Here is a 17,136-nt window from a genome sequence, read left to right on the forward strand (position 1 = left end):
GGCTAATAAAGCCCCCACACCAGGGCCTTCCACATCAAATCCGCCAATGGGATCTGAAGGGAAATATGTTAGTGCCCAGGAATAGGGGCTTACTAATGTTTTAAGAGAGTTGGTCAAAACTGTAGCTGGTTCTGTCATGATCTTAAGATAACAGGGCACACTCTAAAGAGAAGGAATGGGAAGAGTCATCTGGAGAGAATCTGAAGCATTAGAACTGAAAGGAATTCAATCCAAATAAACAAACATTTATTGCATTCCTCAGCAGACGGGCAGCATGCTTTGTCTGGGGCAGCAGGAGGATGGCTGCCTACAGTTTTTAGGACAAGGCATCATTCTACACTGCCCCATGGCACATTGTCATACGTAGAGCAAGGGCATTTGCTTTTTTTTTTTTTTAATGCTTTATTTATTTTGAGAGAGAGAGAGGGAGAGCACAAGTGGGCGAGAGGCAGAGAGAGGGGGAGAGAGAGAATCCCAAGCAAGCTCTGCACTGTCAGTGTAGAGCCTGACTCAGGGCTCAAACTCATGGATCATGCGATCATGACCTGAGCCAAAGTCGGACGGTCAACCGACTGAACCAGCCAGGCAATTTACCTCTGGGTACCAATTTTTGTATGATGTTCAGAGAAGCTTATTGCCAGAAAAAGTTCTTTCTGTGCATCACCTCCCTTAGTTCTCTCAGCAAGTCCAGGAGGCAGAGTCTTGTTGTCACTTTAAAGGTGGAGAGATTGAGAGTCCAAGTGGGAACAAAGGAGATGAATTTGATCCCAGGTAGTCCATGCACGCAGTCATGATGCTCTAATCTTCCACCAGTATACATGCTCATGAAGTGACCAACAACAGTGGTAAGTTACATGCTCTGTGTCATGGACGGTGGGTGTCATCCCCATGTCAGGCCCTCACACTGGGTGCTTAGGGCATGGTCCCACCACTGACACTCGTTGCCTGGGTCAGTAATTCTCTCTTTTTCAGTGAACTCTACCCCCACCGTGGGGCTCAAACTCAGGACCTCGAGTTCAAGAGTTGTGTGCTCTACCAACTGAGCCAGCCAGGTGCCCCAAGTCAGCGATCTGCAGTGGTAGAAGTGGTGGACTGGGCATCTGAGGATGACTTCATATGGCTTGAAAAATCCCTGCCTCCTCTGGTGTGGTTTATGTGACCTACTAAGGGTCCGATTGGAGAATCCTGTTGTAGAAGAATACTTGCTGACGTGGGGGAGAGGGGATTAAAGCAGGTCACAGAATAGTATGTATGGTATAATTTCATTTTTGTCAACATTTATACGCATTTGTTAAGACCATTAACCAAACTGCTAACTGGAATGCTTATGCTTTCTCTATTTGCCATCTATCTGGTTTCAAGAGAAAATAAGCAAACTTAAATGCAAACACTTTTTCAGGAAGTGAACAAACCCCCTGTGGAGGGTTATTTCAGAAAGTCATTGACTAAGAACTGGCGGTTGAAGTTCTTCGTGTTCCAGGAAATCGGCAACCCTTGGAAGAAGTGAGAGGGAAATTCTTTACCACAGGTGGTGCTTCAGGGAGAACAAAGATTTCTGGAGAAGCAATACACTTTCTGGAGCAACCTGGCTAACCAGGAAGGCATCTAGTTTGGGGGCAGGGGGCTGGTGGTGCAAAGCCCAAACTTCAGCTAGGCTCTTTGCTAGGAAATGTAGGAAAAGGAGCACTCACACTCAAGTTCTGGAGGAACTTAGACCCTTCCCAGTTTCCATAATTATAGTCCAAGCTCTTGGGCACTGCGTGTGTGTACATGATGTAACAGAATGCTCTTGTGTTTATGTGCTGCTTGTTCACCTTGTGGCAAGAGTCACAGCAGAGACAAGAGAGAAGAGGCCGGAGGTCTGCTTCTCTGGTAAACTGTTGTGGAGTGGGACACACACATGTTGTGGGGGACACACTGCATGTTGCTGGGGATGATGATTAAGGTAAATATAAAAAGCTGAACATGCAGAGAAAGTAGAGAATATGATTTAACACCATGATGCTAACCTAAAAGGCAAGTAGGAAAGAGAAAGAAAAAAGCTCATGGTTTTGTGCTGTGTATGACAAACAACTTTTGACTTTTTTTTTTAATTTGTTTTTTAATGTTTACTTATTTTTGAGAGACAGAGTACGAGAAGGGGAGGGGCAGAGAGAGAGGGAGACACAAAGTCTGAAACAGGCTGAGCTGTCAGCGCAGAGCCCGATGTGGGGCTTCAACTCACAAGCCATGAGACCAAGATGGGAGCCGAAGTCAGACGCTTAACCAACAGCCATCCAGGCGCCCCAAATTTTGGCTTTTTATCCATGACTAGGCCTTCAAGAGAGGACAACACGTTGAAAATACCTGATGTTATTCATTTATCCCACTATTTATTGAGCCGCAACTCAGGGGAGGTGTGGTGCTCAGGGACACACGTCAGGGACACAACATCCTTCTCCCTTGTCACTTTAGCTTGCGTGGCCTCAAGCTCATGCTCTAAGATGGCGACAGCTGTGTTTCATGTAGCAGGGAAGAGGAAGGAAGAAAAAAGAAGAGATTGCTATCACGTGACATTCCTATTTCTACCTACAAGGAGGCTGGAAAATATCGTCCATGCTTGGTGGCTGTGTGTAAAAATATCGGGATGAAAGAATGGACACTGGGGTACAAGCAATGCTCCCTGCCACAAGTCTATTGGCGGGCATCTCAGCCTTTGTAACATGACGCTTTGGGTCAGGTACTTTTGTGTATGCATGCTGGCTATCCTGTGCGCTGTGGAGTGGGCTCAGCAGCATCCCAGGCCTCTACTTGCCAGGAGCATTCCCCGAGTTGTGACAACCAATATCTTGAAACTGCTAAATGTCCCTGGTAACATCTTTCCTGCTCCCTGTTGAGAAACACTGTTCCGTGGTGCACAGGAACTATGTTTGTCACTGTGCAGGAGACAAAACCAAACCGAAAGTGAAATAATTTCAGACAGTGATAAGAGCTATGATGAAAATAAAATCAGGCCGAGACAGATAGGGTTGGAATGCAGGATGTACGGTGTATGCAAAAGCCCTGAAAGAACAGAACTCGGCTTGTCATAAGAAGAATCAGAACGCAGGTGTGGTTGGAAGGGAACGGGGAGCCTGGCGAGTCTCACGAGTCCAGTCTTCCATGTGATGGGAAGGGACTGGAAGACTTTAAGCAGGGAAGGACATGATTTACAAGAGCGCGCAGTAGGAGAGCAGTAAGAGAATGCAGGGAGACCAGTAGGATCTGCCAGAGTAGTCCAGGGGAAGAAAGAGGGGCTTGGTGTGGTCGTGGAAACCACAGGAAATAAAATTGTCGGAGAAGAAGAGCAGAAAGAGCGGGTGGCCATGGCAATCTTTGATTGACCCAAATAGCTACTGGGGAAACCAAGTGGTGTAAAAGGGTGTCTATTTCCCACACGTTGTGAAATTCAGTCCAGCACAGGACAGATTTGTGCTGTCTGTTCCTGCATTAGTTTCCTACAGCTGTTGTAACAAGTTACCACAAACTTGGTGGCTGAACACAAATTTTATTGTCTCATAGTTCTGGAAACCAGAAGTCCAAAATCACTGGTGTCTGCAGGGTCATGTTCCTTCAGGAGGCTCTGGGGAACATGTGTTCCTTGCCTCTTCCAGCTCTGGTGGCTGTAGCACTCCAAACTCTGCCTGTGTGGTGGCAGTGACTTCTCCTCTGTGTGGTAATAGTTTCCTTGTCTCTTTCTTGTAAGGATATCTGTGGCTGTATTTAGGGCCCACCCAGATATTCAGGACAATCTCTCCACCTCAAGATCTTTTTTTAAATTTTTTTTTTTTTTTTCAACGTTTATTTTATTTTTGGGACAGAGAGAGACAGAGCATGAACGGGGGAGGGGCAGAGAGAGAGGGAGACACAGAATCGGAAACAGGCTCCAGGCTCCGAGCCATCAGCCCAGAGCCTGACGCGGGGCTCGAACTCACGGACCACGAGATCGTGACCTGGCTGAAGTCGGAGGCTTAACCGACTGCGCCACCCAGGCGCCCCTCTCCACCTCAAGATCTTTAATCACATTGTTCACCATGTAAGTAATACTCACTTTTGCCATAGAAGAGAGTCTTTCCAGCTTCCAGGGGTTAGGACATGGATAATTTCTGGGTGGCTGTTTTTCAGTTCTGCAGTGCTAGAAATCACTTTGGCTATAGGGAGGAACACTAATAAGGTCATATTTGTTTAGCAACTAAGATAGAAAGCACCGATGTGATATGATAAAATGTTTAGTAAATTGATTAGAGAAAGAAATGCCAAACAAACAAATAAACAAAAAAAAAGAAAATTGAATTTTTCTAAGTGGAGTTTCAAGAATTCTAGAAAAGGTAGGCCAAAGGATATAAAAGTTCAGAAGAGCTTCCTGGACTTTAGACATATTCATTCTAGATATTAAACTCAGTGTTTATGAGGACTGTTATATTTATACAGTATAAAGTGGGTGTCTGAATGCAAGGTGCATCCGGGGGCCTTGTTAGTAGTGCTGGGCACAGGCTGTCCAGCTGTGGTGGGGCATAGCTGGGGGGGTGGGGCACGGCCAGAAGACGGTGGACAATGGAATGGAAATGCAGAACCAGACCAACGCACAGAGATAGAGCACGACAACAGGGGCAGATGCATGCAATCGGTTGTGGGTGGGAGGTCCCAGGAGGAAGCGGGAGTGTCACTTTAAGCAAGCAGAGACCAGCACTGGGTCTTTAGAGGTCCAGGCAGGCTGGTGGCATCAGGTAGTTAAACTCTAGGCTCTAGACTGGCGTTCAGGGTAATGCAGTTACTAGTACTAAGCCCAAGATAGAGCCAGGCAAGCAACCAGGATGACTCATGCCAAAGTCTAGAGTGCTTGCTTAGAACTTCTTAAGCACTACTTCCTGCAGTCCAGAACTTCCACGGAATACTGTTTGTTTATAACAATAGAATTTGTTAAGCTCCATGGGTGGTAAGGAGAGTAATAGGAACTAACAAGCATAGCTTGAGAGGCAGTTCATTATGGTGACTCTGGAGCCAAACTTCCTGGTTCAAATCCTGGCTAATACTAACGGCAATATTTTGTTTAGCAAATTTTAATCAATTTGTGTATAAACACTAGAATAGTATTTGGGGAACTGGAATAGACTCAGATCCTGGCCCTGAATCTAACTATCCATGCTACTTTGGGGAAACTGCTCAAACTTTTAAGGCCTCAGGGTGCAGGTTTCTAAAATTGAGAGGGTTGTAAGATTACTGAAATGTACACTTTAAGTGCTTTCTGGCAATCTTCCAAATCCTCATGCTCTTCAAAGGGTGCCCAGGCTTTTCTTGCTTTACAGCCTGAAAAATTACTATGTAATCCTGACCTAAAACATTATTATTCCCATTGTGGAGTTGAGGAAATGGAAGTCTAGCGAGTTTGAATAATTTGTTTAAAATCACACAGCTAAATTAGTGGTAAGGTTGGGATTCGATTTCAGTTTTGCCAATTCTACAGCTGTGTATTTCCTACTTCTCTGTTATTTTGTCATTTGCCTTGATTCCTGTGTGGAAGCCAGGTCACAAATGCTCGGTACCTTCATATTTACCCACTCTGCCATTTCCAAGGCGATACTCTGAATTGTCATTTATTCAGCTCCCTCCCACTGAAGCATCCCCTTCTCTGTTACTCATGGTGCTGTCAGACCATCTGGTTTAAGTCCATCGCTCACTCCTGGTAAATGTCTCCTACCTGTCTGTGTTCCAGCAGTAGCTCCTGACTTCTATCTGAAATAAAATTCTAATGTATTCGCTCATTTCACCTATGTTACAATGAAAAAAATTAAGTATGCATGAAGTTGGTGCTAAAATGATAATAAACAACAAAGGATGAAATAAGTATCAGAAAAGTAAAAACTCCAGTCATTATTTTCCATTCCATTATTTATATTTAGGTCTTTATGAGACAAGGAAGATGATTTTCATGTCTAAACACTGGAATAGCCTAAATCATTTTAATATAACTACAGTCGTTATCATGTTCTAAAGGAGATTCTAAAGGAATATGAATGGAAAAACAGTACTTAATATTTAGCTTTCAGAATACAGATACATCTCAGAGAAACTGTGACCCCAGTGTATGTATATTTGAGGTAATATTTGTATACTCAGTAACTCTCACAGCGATGGGAAACATTGCTCTTTGGATATGCTGTACATTAGCTTTCTAAGTCAAGAATTCCACATTGTCGTAAAATAATTTTACCTTCAGTGTATGGCAGTTATGCAAATAGATGTACACTTCATTATCAGATGAATTTTAAAAAGGTATAATGCCTACTTATTATGTGGTATTAACACAAATGTCAATGGAAACAGTCCAACAGATATAGAAGCACAGTAACAAAAATATAATTATCAATATAGCTGTTTTACAAGAGTAAACTATAGTATCATCAGACTTATAAAAAAGAACAACAACTAAGGTCATTGTTTTTATTTTTTTGCTCTTCATGACTCTTCCCCATATATATAATGGCTAATTCTGATCATTTGTCCTTATTTAATCTATGAACAAATCTGCTGTTACTGAATACTATTTTCAAATACATCAGCATTATCGTCATCCGATTAAATAGATTATTATTACTGAAAACACATCACAGCTTTTAAGGCTATTAATGATTTCATCAACTTAAAAATCAATTTGGGAAGTAACTGGCTATAAATTTTTCTTTTTATTAGTAAACAGTCACCATAAAACCAGTATTCCTCTCAATATCTTACTAGGGTGCTAAACATGCTTATATTTTACAGAAGAGCTGGAATATAGACTTGACGATATATCTGAAACATCATCAACTATTGTGACAACACCGTTAGGATAATAGGCTGTATGTGGCATTAAAAAAATTATTGGCTGGTCATAAACGGTACCTTTTACTGAACTGAATTTTAAATTGTTCTACAGGCCAACACGATAACAAATTTGTCATCTTCACATGGTGTGTCGCCATCGTCTTTCAAAGTTCACAGGCCTTTCTTACTGTCTTTCCCCAAGCGATTCTGCAAGAAAAAAAAGGACTCAAGTAGCTACAGCCAAGAGTGAAAAACAGATTCATTGATATGACAAGGAGTTTTTAAAAAAATTCTCTTTGCTGTGTATGGTTATTAATTATGAGAATAATCAAATATGAAAATAGGGATTGAGAACATTTCAAACTTAAACTACAAAGTTTGTGGGTTTTACTTGAAAAAGGGGGAAAAAATAACATTCTTGATCAATTCATTTGTTTCCTTGCCTTAATCTACTTTGCTTTTGTTTCACAGGTTATACCAGGAAAACAAAATTTCTAAAATTCCCCTCTTACCAACTCAATTAAGATTTTTGGCAAGGAAAGAATGAGGGGAAACAAAAACCCCAGATGGGATGGCCTTTTGTGTGTGTGTGTGTTTGTTATGCAGATATTTGCCCAGAGAATTGAGTTCTCAAATTATACTCTTTGCTGATCAGAGATAACTATAAAATATCATTTAAAACTGGAAGAAAATGGGATCGAAATTAACCTTTAGAAATCATTTGCACTCAAGAAAGCAAAGTCTACACTAAGGAAAAAAAACCTCATCAAATGGAGTTGTAGCATTATTGCTCGTACATGAGAAGTTCATCTAGCTCTTGTTCAGGCTGAGTATTAATGCTTTCAGAGCAACTTTAGTAACATTAACATTACGCAACCAAATCAGGATTAGAGGAAGTATTTTGAATGATAAGGTACCACTTTCACATGTTTATATATATCTTACCACTTCAGATAAATATCACAGCTTTAACTACTGAATGGGAGAAGATATTTGCAAATGATGTATCTGATAAGAGGTTAATAACTAAAATATATAAAGAACTTATGCGGGGCACCTGGGTGGCTCAGTCGGTTTAGCGTCAGACTTTGGCTCAGGTCATGATCTCATGGTTTGTGAGTTTGAGCCCCACGTTGGGCTCTCTGCTATCAGCCCAGAGCCGGCTTCAGATCCTCTGTTCCCCTCTCTCTCTGTCCCTCCCCTACTCATGGGCTGTCTCTCTCTCAAAAATAACACCAAACTTCAACACCAATAAAACTAAACTCAATACCAAAAAAACTAAATAACCTGATTAAAAATGGGTGGAGAGGGGCGCCTGGGTGGCGCAGTCGGTTAAGCGTCCGACTTCAGCCAGGTCACGATCTCGCGGTCCGTGAGTTCGAGCCCCGCGTCAGGCTCTGGGCTGATGGCTCAGAGCCTGGAGCCTGTTTCCGATTCTGTGTCTCCCTCTCTCTCTGCCCCTCCCCCATTCATGCTCTGTCTCTCTCTGTCCCAAAAATAAATAAACGTTGAAGAAAAAAAAAATAAAAAAAAAAAAATGGGTGGAGAACCTGAACAGACATTTTTCCAAAGAAGACCTACAAATGGCCAACAGACACATGAAAAGATGCTCAACATCACTCATTATCAGGGAAATGCAAATCAAAACCACTATGAGATATCACTTTACACCTGTCAGAATGATTAAAATAAAAACTACAATAAATAACAAGTGTTGTCAAGGAAGTAGAGTTAAAAGAGACCCCATGCACTGTTGGTAGAAAAATAAACTGGTACAGCCACTCTGAAAACAGTACGGAGGCTCCTCAAAAAAACTAAAAATAGAAGTACTTTATGACCTAGTATTCCATTACTGGGTATTTACCCAAAGAACAAAAACACTAATTCAGAAAGATATATGCACCCCATGTTTACTGTATTATTTACAATAGCTAAGATACATAAACAACCCAAATGTCCATCCACAGATGAAAGGATAAAGAAGATGTGATGTGTGTGTGTGTGTGTGTGTGTGTATTACTCAGCCATAAAAAAGAAGGGAATCTTGCCATTTCCTACAACATGGGTAGATCTAGAGACTGTAATACTAAGCAAAATAAGACAGACAGGGAAAGACAAATACCATATGATTTCACTCATATGTGGAATTTGAGAAACAAAACAAATGAACAAAGTAAAAAAGAGACAAACAAAAATACAGAGTCTTAAATACAGAGAACAATTGCCAGAGGGGAAGCGGGTGAGGGACAGGTGAAAGAGGTGAAGGGATTAAGAGTACACTTGTGATGAGCACTGAAAACTGTACAGATTGTTGAATCATTATATATCTAAGACGAATATAACACTGTATGCTAATTATACTTCAATTTAAAAAAAGGAGATAATCTTGTGTTTATCCAAAATTAAAGTGGACATAAAGATAAAAGTCACAGCTTTAATGGAGCTGTTATTCAGGACAAGTTCCTTAAGTGAGGGTGACTCTCCAAAATGAAATTTGAAAACTGCCAGATGCTGATGGGTTTGTGCTGCCCATAATCCTTAGTTAGTTTTGCTTTTCCTTTTCTAGAAGAGAGACATGGCAAACAAGGAAAGGCAAAGACTTTGTATTGACGGGATTGTTTTCTAATATTTATTTAGTATTTGTATCAGGGAGGAGACCAGATTTAAAATGTATTTAAATTATGCAAAGTGGAATCTGTTTATGGTAAGGAAACCAGCTTTCCCCCTTCCGCTTTTATTTCCATAATAGTTTAAGTCATTTTATGATTATTTTATTTAAAGTAAATCAACTGTGTAATACTGAGAAGGGTAAATTTCCCAAGAACTTGAAGATATAATTCAATTATTAAGGTTGGTTTGACAACAGAAGTATAATTCACTAACGACAATTTGATACAGCTTTTTACTATAGATGGCCTACAGCAATCATTTTGCTTCTCAAGTAGCATTAAGAAGGTAAATATAAAAGTGTAAGAGTCACTTTAAAGAAAATGGGAGTCATTTAATGACACTTAAAACTCAGAATCTTCTACAAGTTCTCATACCGGACAATGGAGGGTGAGTGGGAAAAAAAAACGTGTCCAATCAAGAGGTAACTACTAGTGTCTTGTAGGGCTATAGAGCTTTTCTTGCTTAAAAACATTTAAAGTGCCTTAGCAGGGTCTGGTTTAATGCTCAAGTATTATAACTCTCATTTAAGAAACGAAGAAGGTGCTGGATGCCACGTCATCCCCCCGGGGTTTACAGAACTGCCAAAGTATGGGGCTGAGAGCGTTCTTTCTTTTTTAAATTCAAACAGATATTTATTATGGGAAGCTGGTTTTACAGGTGGTGAAAGAGTAGATGCATTGGAACAGTGTGGTAAGACACCTCAGGGATTAGCACAAAACCACCATTCTTTGGGCTAGAGGGACAAGGGGGGAGACCCGGTTCTGGATCCCAGGAGCTAGGGCCACCATGTGGCAGCTGCCTAGTGGGTACCAGGACCATGGGAAAAGATGGTGCTGCTGCTGCAAATGCTACTGAAACAGAGAGGTGGGAAGTCCCCGGCACTGCCCCTCCTGCCTTCAGTCCCCTGCTAGTACCTCCCACTGCTGAACCTGCCCAGAAGACAGCACGGGAGCTTGGGAAATGTGGCTCTCTGAGATTGAGTAGAGTGGAAGTGGGAAGACAACAGATCCAAGAGCAGAGTCTAGTGACCAACACAGGGAGTTCTTAATGATGGGGCAACTGGAGAAAAATTACTGGTTTTGGATTTTATTTTTTTAAAGTTTATTTATTTTGAGAGAGAGCGCAAGCAGGGTAGGGGCAGAGAGAGAGAGAGAGAGAGGGAGAGAAAGAGAATCCCAAGCAGGCTCCATGCTGTCAGCACAGAGCCTGACATGAACCATGAGGCCATGACCTGAGCCAAAACCAAGAGCTGGATGCTGAACCGACAGCCACCCCGATGCCCCAAGGTTTCATGATTTTGAATTCAACTTTGAATCCTATCAATTTCTAGTTCAGTGACTTTAGGTACATTACATAACATCTCTGGGACTTGTTTTCCTCACCCACAAGACAGGGTATTAAAATATTTTAATTTAGTGGGCTGTGATTAAAGTAAAGAGAATAATATATGAACCCATTAACTAAGTGCTTGGTCTAGAGCATATCCTCAGTAAATGTCATTCATTAAATATTTCAAAAATAAAAGAAGAAACTGGATCAAGACCTTAAATGCACTAGTGCACAAGGCCCAACTCTCAGCATGGCACCTGGCATATCCAGGATGGGTCATTTTTCAAAGAAATAGGAATAAAAACTACTTTCTTGGGAAGGAATTAGTCAGAGAAACTATTTAACATCTGTTAACAAGAATGCATCAGCTCCAAGAAGAAGGAATTTGGGGAGGGGAAAGAAAATGGGTTGTCACATATACTCTTCAGGGATTAACAGAAGCATGAGCTGTTACCACGATGGGGACATTCAGCAATCACCACTGGCCATAACAAAATGAGAGAATATTCCTGCTTCTCTTTTCTTCATTCAGGGATCTAAACGTTTCTGAAATTCTGGCAAAGTCCACTGGTGGGGATATGCATCCTTTTGACCTTACAAATGGGAGGGGAAAAAAAGTTCCATTTCTAGGCAAAAGGCTTCTGAAGTGTTCTTTCATTTTCCATGGCAGATCTTGAAGGATGCCCTGGAGAAATACTCATCATGCCATGGTGAAGTCAGCAATTTTCAGGACCCGTGTTTTAGAGATGGGGAAAAGGTGGTCTTGTTGAGAATCTAACCATCTACTTTAGGCCATGTGAGCTGGGCTCTCTGTATCCTGGGTTTGAAGCACACAGGGGATACCCTTCTCTGGAATCCCTAATGTCAAAAGTTAGTTAAATCAAACATGCAACTCAACTAGGGATACCAGATGGTAAATGTGCTCTGGTTTCCTTCTTGATTGGCTCTAAATCAAGGCCAAAGTGGCTGGTTGAGAATTAGTCAGTTTCAGCAAAACTTCTACAGAGTAATGTATACTGATGATGATACTTATAATAGGTATCATTTCTTGAGTGTCTCCTATCAGCCAGGCACAGTGCCAAGTACCCTACACATTCTATTTAATTCTTGCCACAACCCAGTGGGCCAGGTGTTACTATTATCCTGGTTTCACAAGTGAAGAAAAGTAAGCTGCAGAGGTGTATCCTAACATGCTTGGGATCAGATAGTATGAGAGTTAGAGTCATTCCAGGTCTGTCTGACTCTAAGGCCTATGGGTATAGCACCTGCTTGCCTTTTGCCAGGCGGAGTGATGGACCCTGGAGATTCAATGACCATGAAGAGGCAGTGAAGTGAATCCTGGGACCAGGGGTTCTTCTACAGTGAAGTAACTGCACAGCTGTAATTGCTAAAAAGCCCCGATTTAGGGGCACCTGGGTGGTGCAGGTGGTTAAGTGTCCGACTCTTGATCTCGGCTCAGGTCAGGATCTCATGGTTCGTGAGTTTGAGCCCCCATATCGGGCTCTGTGCTGAGGGTGTGGAGCCTGGTTGGGATTCTGTCTCTCCTCTCTCTGCCCCTCCCCTGCTTGTGCTCTCTATCTCTCAAAAAAAAAAAAAAAAAAAGACCTGATTGAAAGGTACAAAAAGCTGCCAAATTCTTAGGATAAGCCCATCCTGAAAGCAGGAGGGACAGGAAGGACCAGGGCTGCCTCGGGAATGGCGTCTCCCCTGAACTCTCTGACATGCAGTCAGAGAGTGGCTGGGAAATCAGTTCAGAGTAGGGCCTGGCAAACCAAGAGGGAAGGGACAGGCAAGCTTAGCCTGGATGAGTGCAGGGCACAGACTCTTGCTGGACTGGAGGGGAAGAGAAAAAGAACTATTGCCCTGGACTCTGTGACTTTAACAACAAAAAGGTTTTTTCCATTTCTATCTTTTAAATCCACATTGGAGGTAAATCACGGATTTGAATGCCATAGGTTTTGACCTCAGATGTTTAAACAAAACACTGGGATAGAAGGAGTAGCGAGTAGTCGTGAAGATGAGCCTTCAATTTTTTACCTTATTTTGGCACGAATAGAGCAAACATTGCCAACAGCAAAACTGAATGTTTATAGAACCAGCTTGTTTTTTGATGCTGCCATTTTTGTGGCTTAGTTCTTGTGCTTACAATCCCACTAAAACTAGAATGCAATCAGTTAGCATGTCAGTAATTCTCTATGTGATGACTGTCCTGTGTTTTCAGGCGATATCCTCATCTTCACCCCCTTGGTAAAAATCAGGTTTCCTTCATCATTTTTAAAAAGGCAGGACAGGGGCACCTGGGTGGCTCAGTCAGTTGAGTGTCCAACTTTGGCTCAGGTCACGATCTCATGGTTCATGGGTTCAAGCCCCGCATCAGGCTCTGTGCTGACAGCTTGGAGCCTGGAACCTGCTTTGGATTCTGTGTCTCCCTCTCTCTCTCTGCTCCTCCCCTACTTATACGCTCTGTCTCTTGGCCATCTCTCAAAAATGAATAAATGTTAAAAAAAATTTTTTTTAAAGCCAGGATTGAATACATCCTCTTGATTTGGGAAGGACAGATGACCCAAATGGTTGATTTAGTGATTACTATTTCAAAAAACTTAGGTCCATAAAGTAGATGTCACCCACCTGAAGTTCTGAGTGTTCTTTCAGAAGTCGATCGTATTCTTTTGAAAGTCGCTCTGATTGCATTTTCATTGTCATCACATCATTCTGTGCCTTCGAAAGGGCTAGAAAACATGGAATAGAATTAAAAAATTTTTACTTTGAAATATTGTTAAGTTTACAGAAAAGTTGCAAGACTTAAATAGAAAACTCCTTTGTAGCTCTTACTCAAGTTCACCAACTGTTAAGATGCAATATATTTGTTACTGTATTCTCTCACCACACATGCACAACTGTTTTCTTGAATCATTTAAGAGTAAGTTATAGACATCATGCCCCTTTACTCCTTAATACTTCATTGTGTATTTCTTGGGGCACCTGGGTGGCTCAGTCAGTTAAGTGTCTGACTTTGGCTCAGGTCATGATCTCAGTTTGTTGAGTTTGAGCCCTGCATCAAGCTCTGGGCTAACAGCATGGAGCCTGGAACCTGCTTCAGATTCTGTGTTTCCCTCTCTCTCTGCTCCTCCCCTGCTCATGCTCTGTCTCTCTCTCCTTCAAAAATAAATAAACATTAAAAAAATAAAAAAAAAATAAAAAAATATACTTCATTGTGTATTTCTTAAGAACAAAGCTATTCTGTAACATAATCAGAGCACAGTTAGCAAATTAGGAAATTTAACATCAGTACTTTTTATCTAATCTGCCATTCATATTCCAATCTTGGCTACTATCCCAATTATGGGTTTTTTACCAATTTTTTTTGAGTCTAGATCCAGCCCTAGATCAAAGATTAGCATTAAGTTGTCACGTTTCTTTGGTTTCCTTTAATCTAGAATAGTTCCTCAGCCTTCCCCCTGCATTCTTCTCCCCTTTCGTAACACTGACATTTTAAATAAAGGCCACTTTTTTTTTTTTTTTGAAAGAGACAGAGCGCATTGGGGAGGGACAAAGGGAGAGGGGAGACAGAGGATCTGAAGTGGGCTCTGTGTTGACAGCAGAGACCCTGACACGGGGCTCAAACTCACAAACCATGAGATCATGACCTGAGCTGAAGTTAGATGCTTGACTGACTGAGCCACCAAGACACCCTCAGGCCACTTTTTTCTTAAATGGAATGTTTTTCATTTTGGTTTTGTCTGATGTTTCCTCATGATTAAATTCAGGTTATGCATCTTAACTTACATACAAATGATGCTGACTTGTCTCTCAAGGTATCACATCCAGAGACCCATCTGCCTCTCACTGGTTTTTCTATTTATACTTATTTTCTTCTTTGTAAACTAAGAAGCAGTGTGTGGGAAGAAAAGACTATGTAAGTATCTTGCTCTTTATGAAAACTATCCCCTCATAGTTAGCACCCATTGAAAATTCTTGCCTAAACCAACATTTATTGTGATGGTAGCACACTGGTGATTTTCCAACTTCACCATCTTATCCACATTTACCAGTCAGCATTCTACTCTAAAGAAGGGCCTTCCATTATCTATCCACCCATCCATCCACCCATCCATCCATCCGTCCATCCTAAGTATGAACACATAGGTTATGTTTTCAACAGTTTATAATTCATAACTGCACTAGCCAGATATGGCTAGTGGGAAGGCTGTCAAGCTGGCTCTTATGTCCTCTCACTATGTCCCTATCATTTTTTGAGTACCCTAGTTTCTTTTTTTTTTTTTTTTTTTTTTAATTTTTTAACGTTTATTTATTTTTGGGACAGAGAGAGACAGAGCATGAACGGGGGAGGGGCAGAGAGAGAGGGAGACACAGAATCGGAAACAGGCTCCAGGCTCTGAGCCGTCAGCCCAGAGCCCGACGCGGGGCTCGAACTCACGGACCGCGAGATCGTGACCTGGCTGAAGTCGGACGCTTAACCGACTGCGCCACCCAGGCGCCCCTGAGTACCCTAGTTTCTTGCATAAGATGTTCCAGTCTTATCCTGTTTCCTGATTCATCCTAGACTCAAGCATTATAGTACAGAATTTATTAGAATGGTCTGCTTTTGAAAACACTGAGAGGGGGATATTTTATTATACTTACTAAGGGACGAACAGCCCATTTTCCTTAAAAGCAAAGACAATCACTTTCTTATATAAAATTGAAAGATTTAGGGGTGTGGGACACTTAAAGGCTTTACCTCAAGATGATACACCAAAATGGATCTATATTAGCCTCTGTCTACCAAGGAGGTATAGTGTAAGACAGCAGTTAAAAATAAGTTAAAAATAAGCAGTTAACTTCTAAGATAGAAGTTACACACACACACACACACACACACACACACACACACACACACATTAACTTAGCACATTGTAGAGAAGATAATGAGTAAATGTGTAGAAAGGAAGAGTAGCATAAGATGGACTGGATAAATTCTGGGAATCCTGAACTAACTCTACTCTACATACAATTCTGCATATGTAGTCTTTAGAAGTTCTGAATTTGTAAATATTTTAGGGTAGAAGTTTAAGTAAAAGAAAGTGGGATTTATAAATGTAAGAGTCACTTTTCTGGCACAGTTGAATGAAATTATAGGTTCTATTTATAAACAATCTGTTTCCTCTTCCTCTTGAAAAGCCATCATATGGGCATTTTTATATATAAGTATATAAGTCACTTTCAACTAAAGTGGCTTTTGTATTGGCACTTTCTAAGACAATGTTGTCAAATTAAACTTCCTGTGTTGTAGAACATTTAGTGGACAATACAGATGTAGAACATCTGTGCTAATATGGCAGCCACTAGCTATATGTGGCTATTAAGCACTTTAAATGTGGCTAGTGCAACTGAAGAATTTAATTTTAAATTATACTTAATTTTAATTAAATTTTGATTTAAACAGCCATGTGTAGCTAGTGGGTAGCCATATGGGATAGCTCTACATTATAATTTCTTCCATGTTATTTTTATAGATCCATAACTAAGTTAGGCATTAAAGGCTAAATTTAACAAATTTAATGTTGTCACTTGGTAAGGGTATAGGTTAGGTATGGAAGAGAGATCTTTGATAGTGGTTAGATTTCACTGGAACCACAGTCACATGAAGGTTTTCATATTAGTCTTTAATTTGGGTTCTATAAGGCATTTCCTAGACCTACTTGAAAATATGAAACACAGTGTTAACTTCAAGACCTTACCATAAATGTTTAAAAGCCTGGATTTCTGGTGTATACAAAGCAAAGAAGATTCTACAACTTAATAATGTCTTACTAGCTTACAATGATGGTCCAAGACGGGTCCAAGAGGGTCCAAGATGGTAGGAAAGGAAGACCCTGAGCTTAACTTCTCCCGTAGACAGTAAATCTATAGCCACATGTGGAATAATCCCCTCTGACCTTGGATGAACCAGATGAACAGAGCCTCTACAACAGGGGACAGTACTGAGAAGGGCAGAAGAAGCAGAGATACAGTCTCACTAAGGAAAGAACCATATTCTTTTTTTTAATATATATATTTTTAATATTTTATTTATTTTTGAGACAGAAAGAGAGGGAAAGAGAACACATGTGAGCAGGGAGGGACAGAGAGAGAGGGGGCCAGAGGATCCGAAGCGGGCTCTGCACTGACAGCTTCGGGGATAACAGCAGAGAGCCCGAGATGGGGCTTAAACTCACCAACTGTGAGATCATGACCTGAGTGAAGTCGGAAGCTCAAAAGACTGAGCTACTCAGGCACCCTGAAAACCACATTCTAGGAATGGCATTCTATGAT

The 17,136-nt window shown here is 41.2% G+C and overlaps 1 protein-coding gene across 2 annotated transcripts in view; it reads right to left on the reverse strand.

Moving 5' to 3' along the window:
* Nucleotides 1–5,897: 5,897 nt before the first annotated feature.
* LOC123606302 (B-cell receptor-associated protein 29) overlaps nt 5,898–17,136 on the reverse strand; it is a 56,297-nt gene continuing 45,058 nt past the window's right edge. For both annotated transcript variants that reach the window (XM_045494465.1, XM_045494464.1), the window contains exons 7-8: nt 13,450–13,550; nt 5,898–7,029 (exon numbers count right to left, since the gene is read on the reverse strand). In XM_045494465.1, coding sequence (XP_045350421.1) covers nt 6,994–7,029; nt 13,450–13,550 — 137 coding nt within the window. In that variant the 3' untranslated portion in view covers nt 5,898–6,993. The remainder of the gene's footprint in view (nt 7,030–13,449; nt 13,551–17,136) is intronic.

The sequence above is a fragment of the Leopardus geoffroyi genome, chromosome A2, assembly GCF_018350155.1.
Source record: "Leopardus geoffroyi isolate Oge1 chromosome A2, O.geoffroyi_Oge1_pat1.0, whole genome shotgun sequence".
NCBI lineage: Eukaryota > Metazoa > Chordata > Mammalia > Carnivora > Felidae > Leopardus > Leopardus geoffroyi.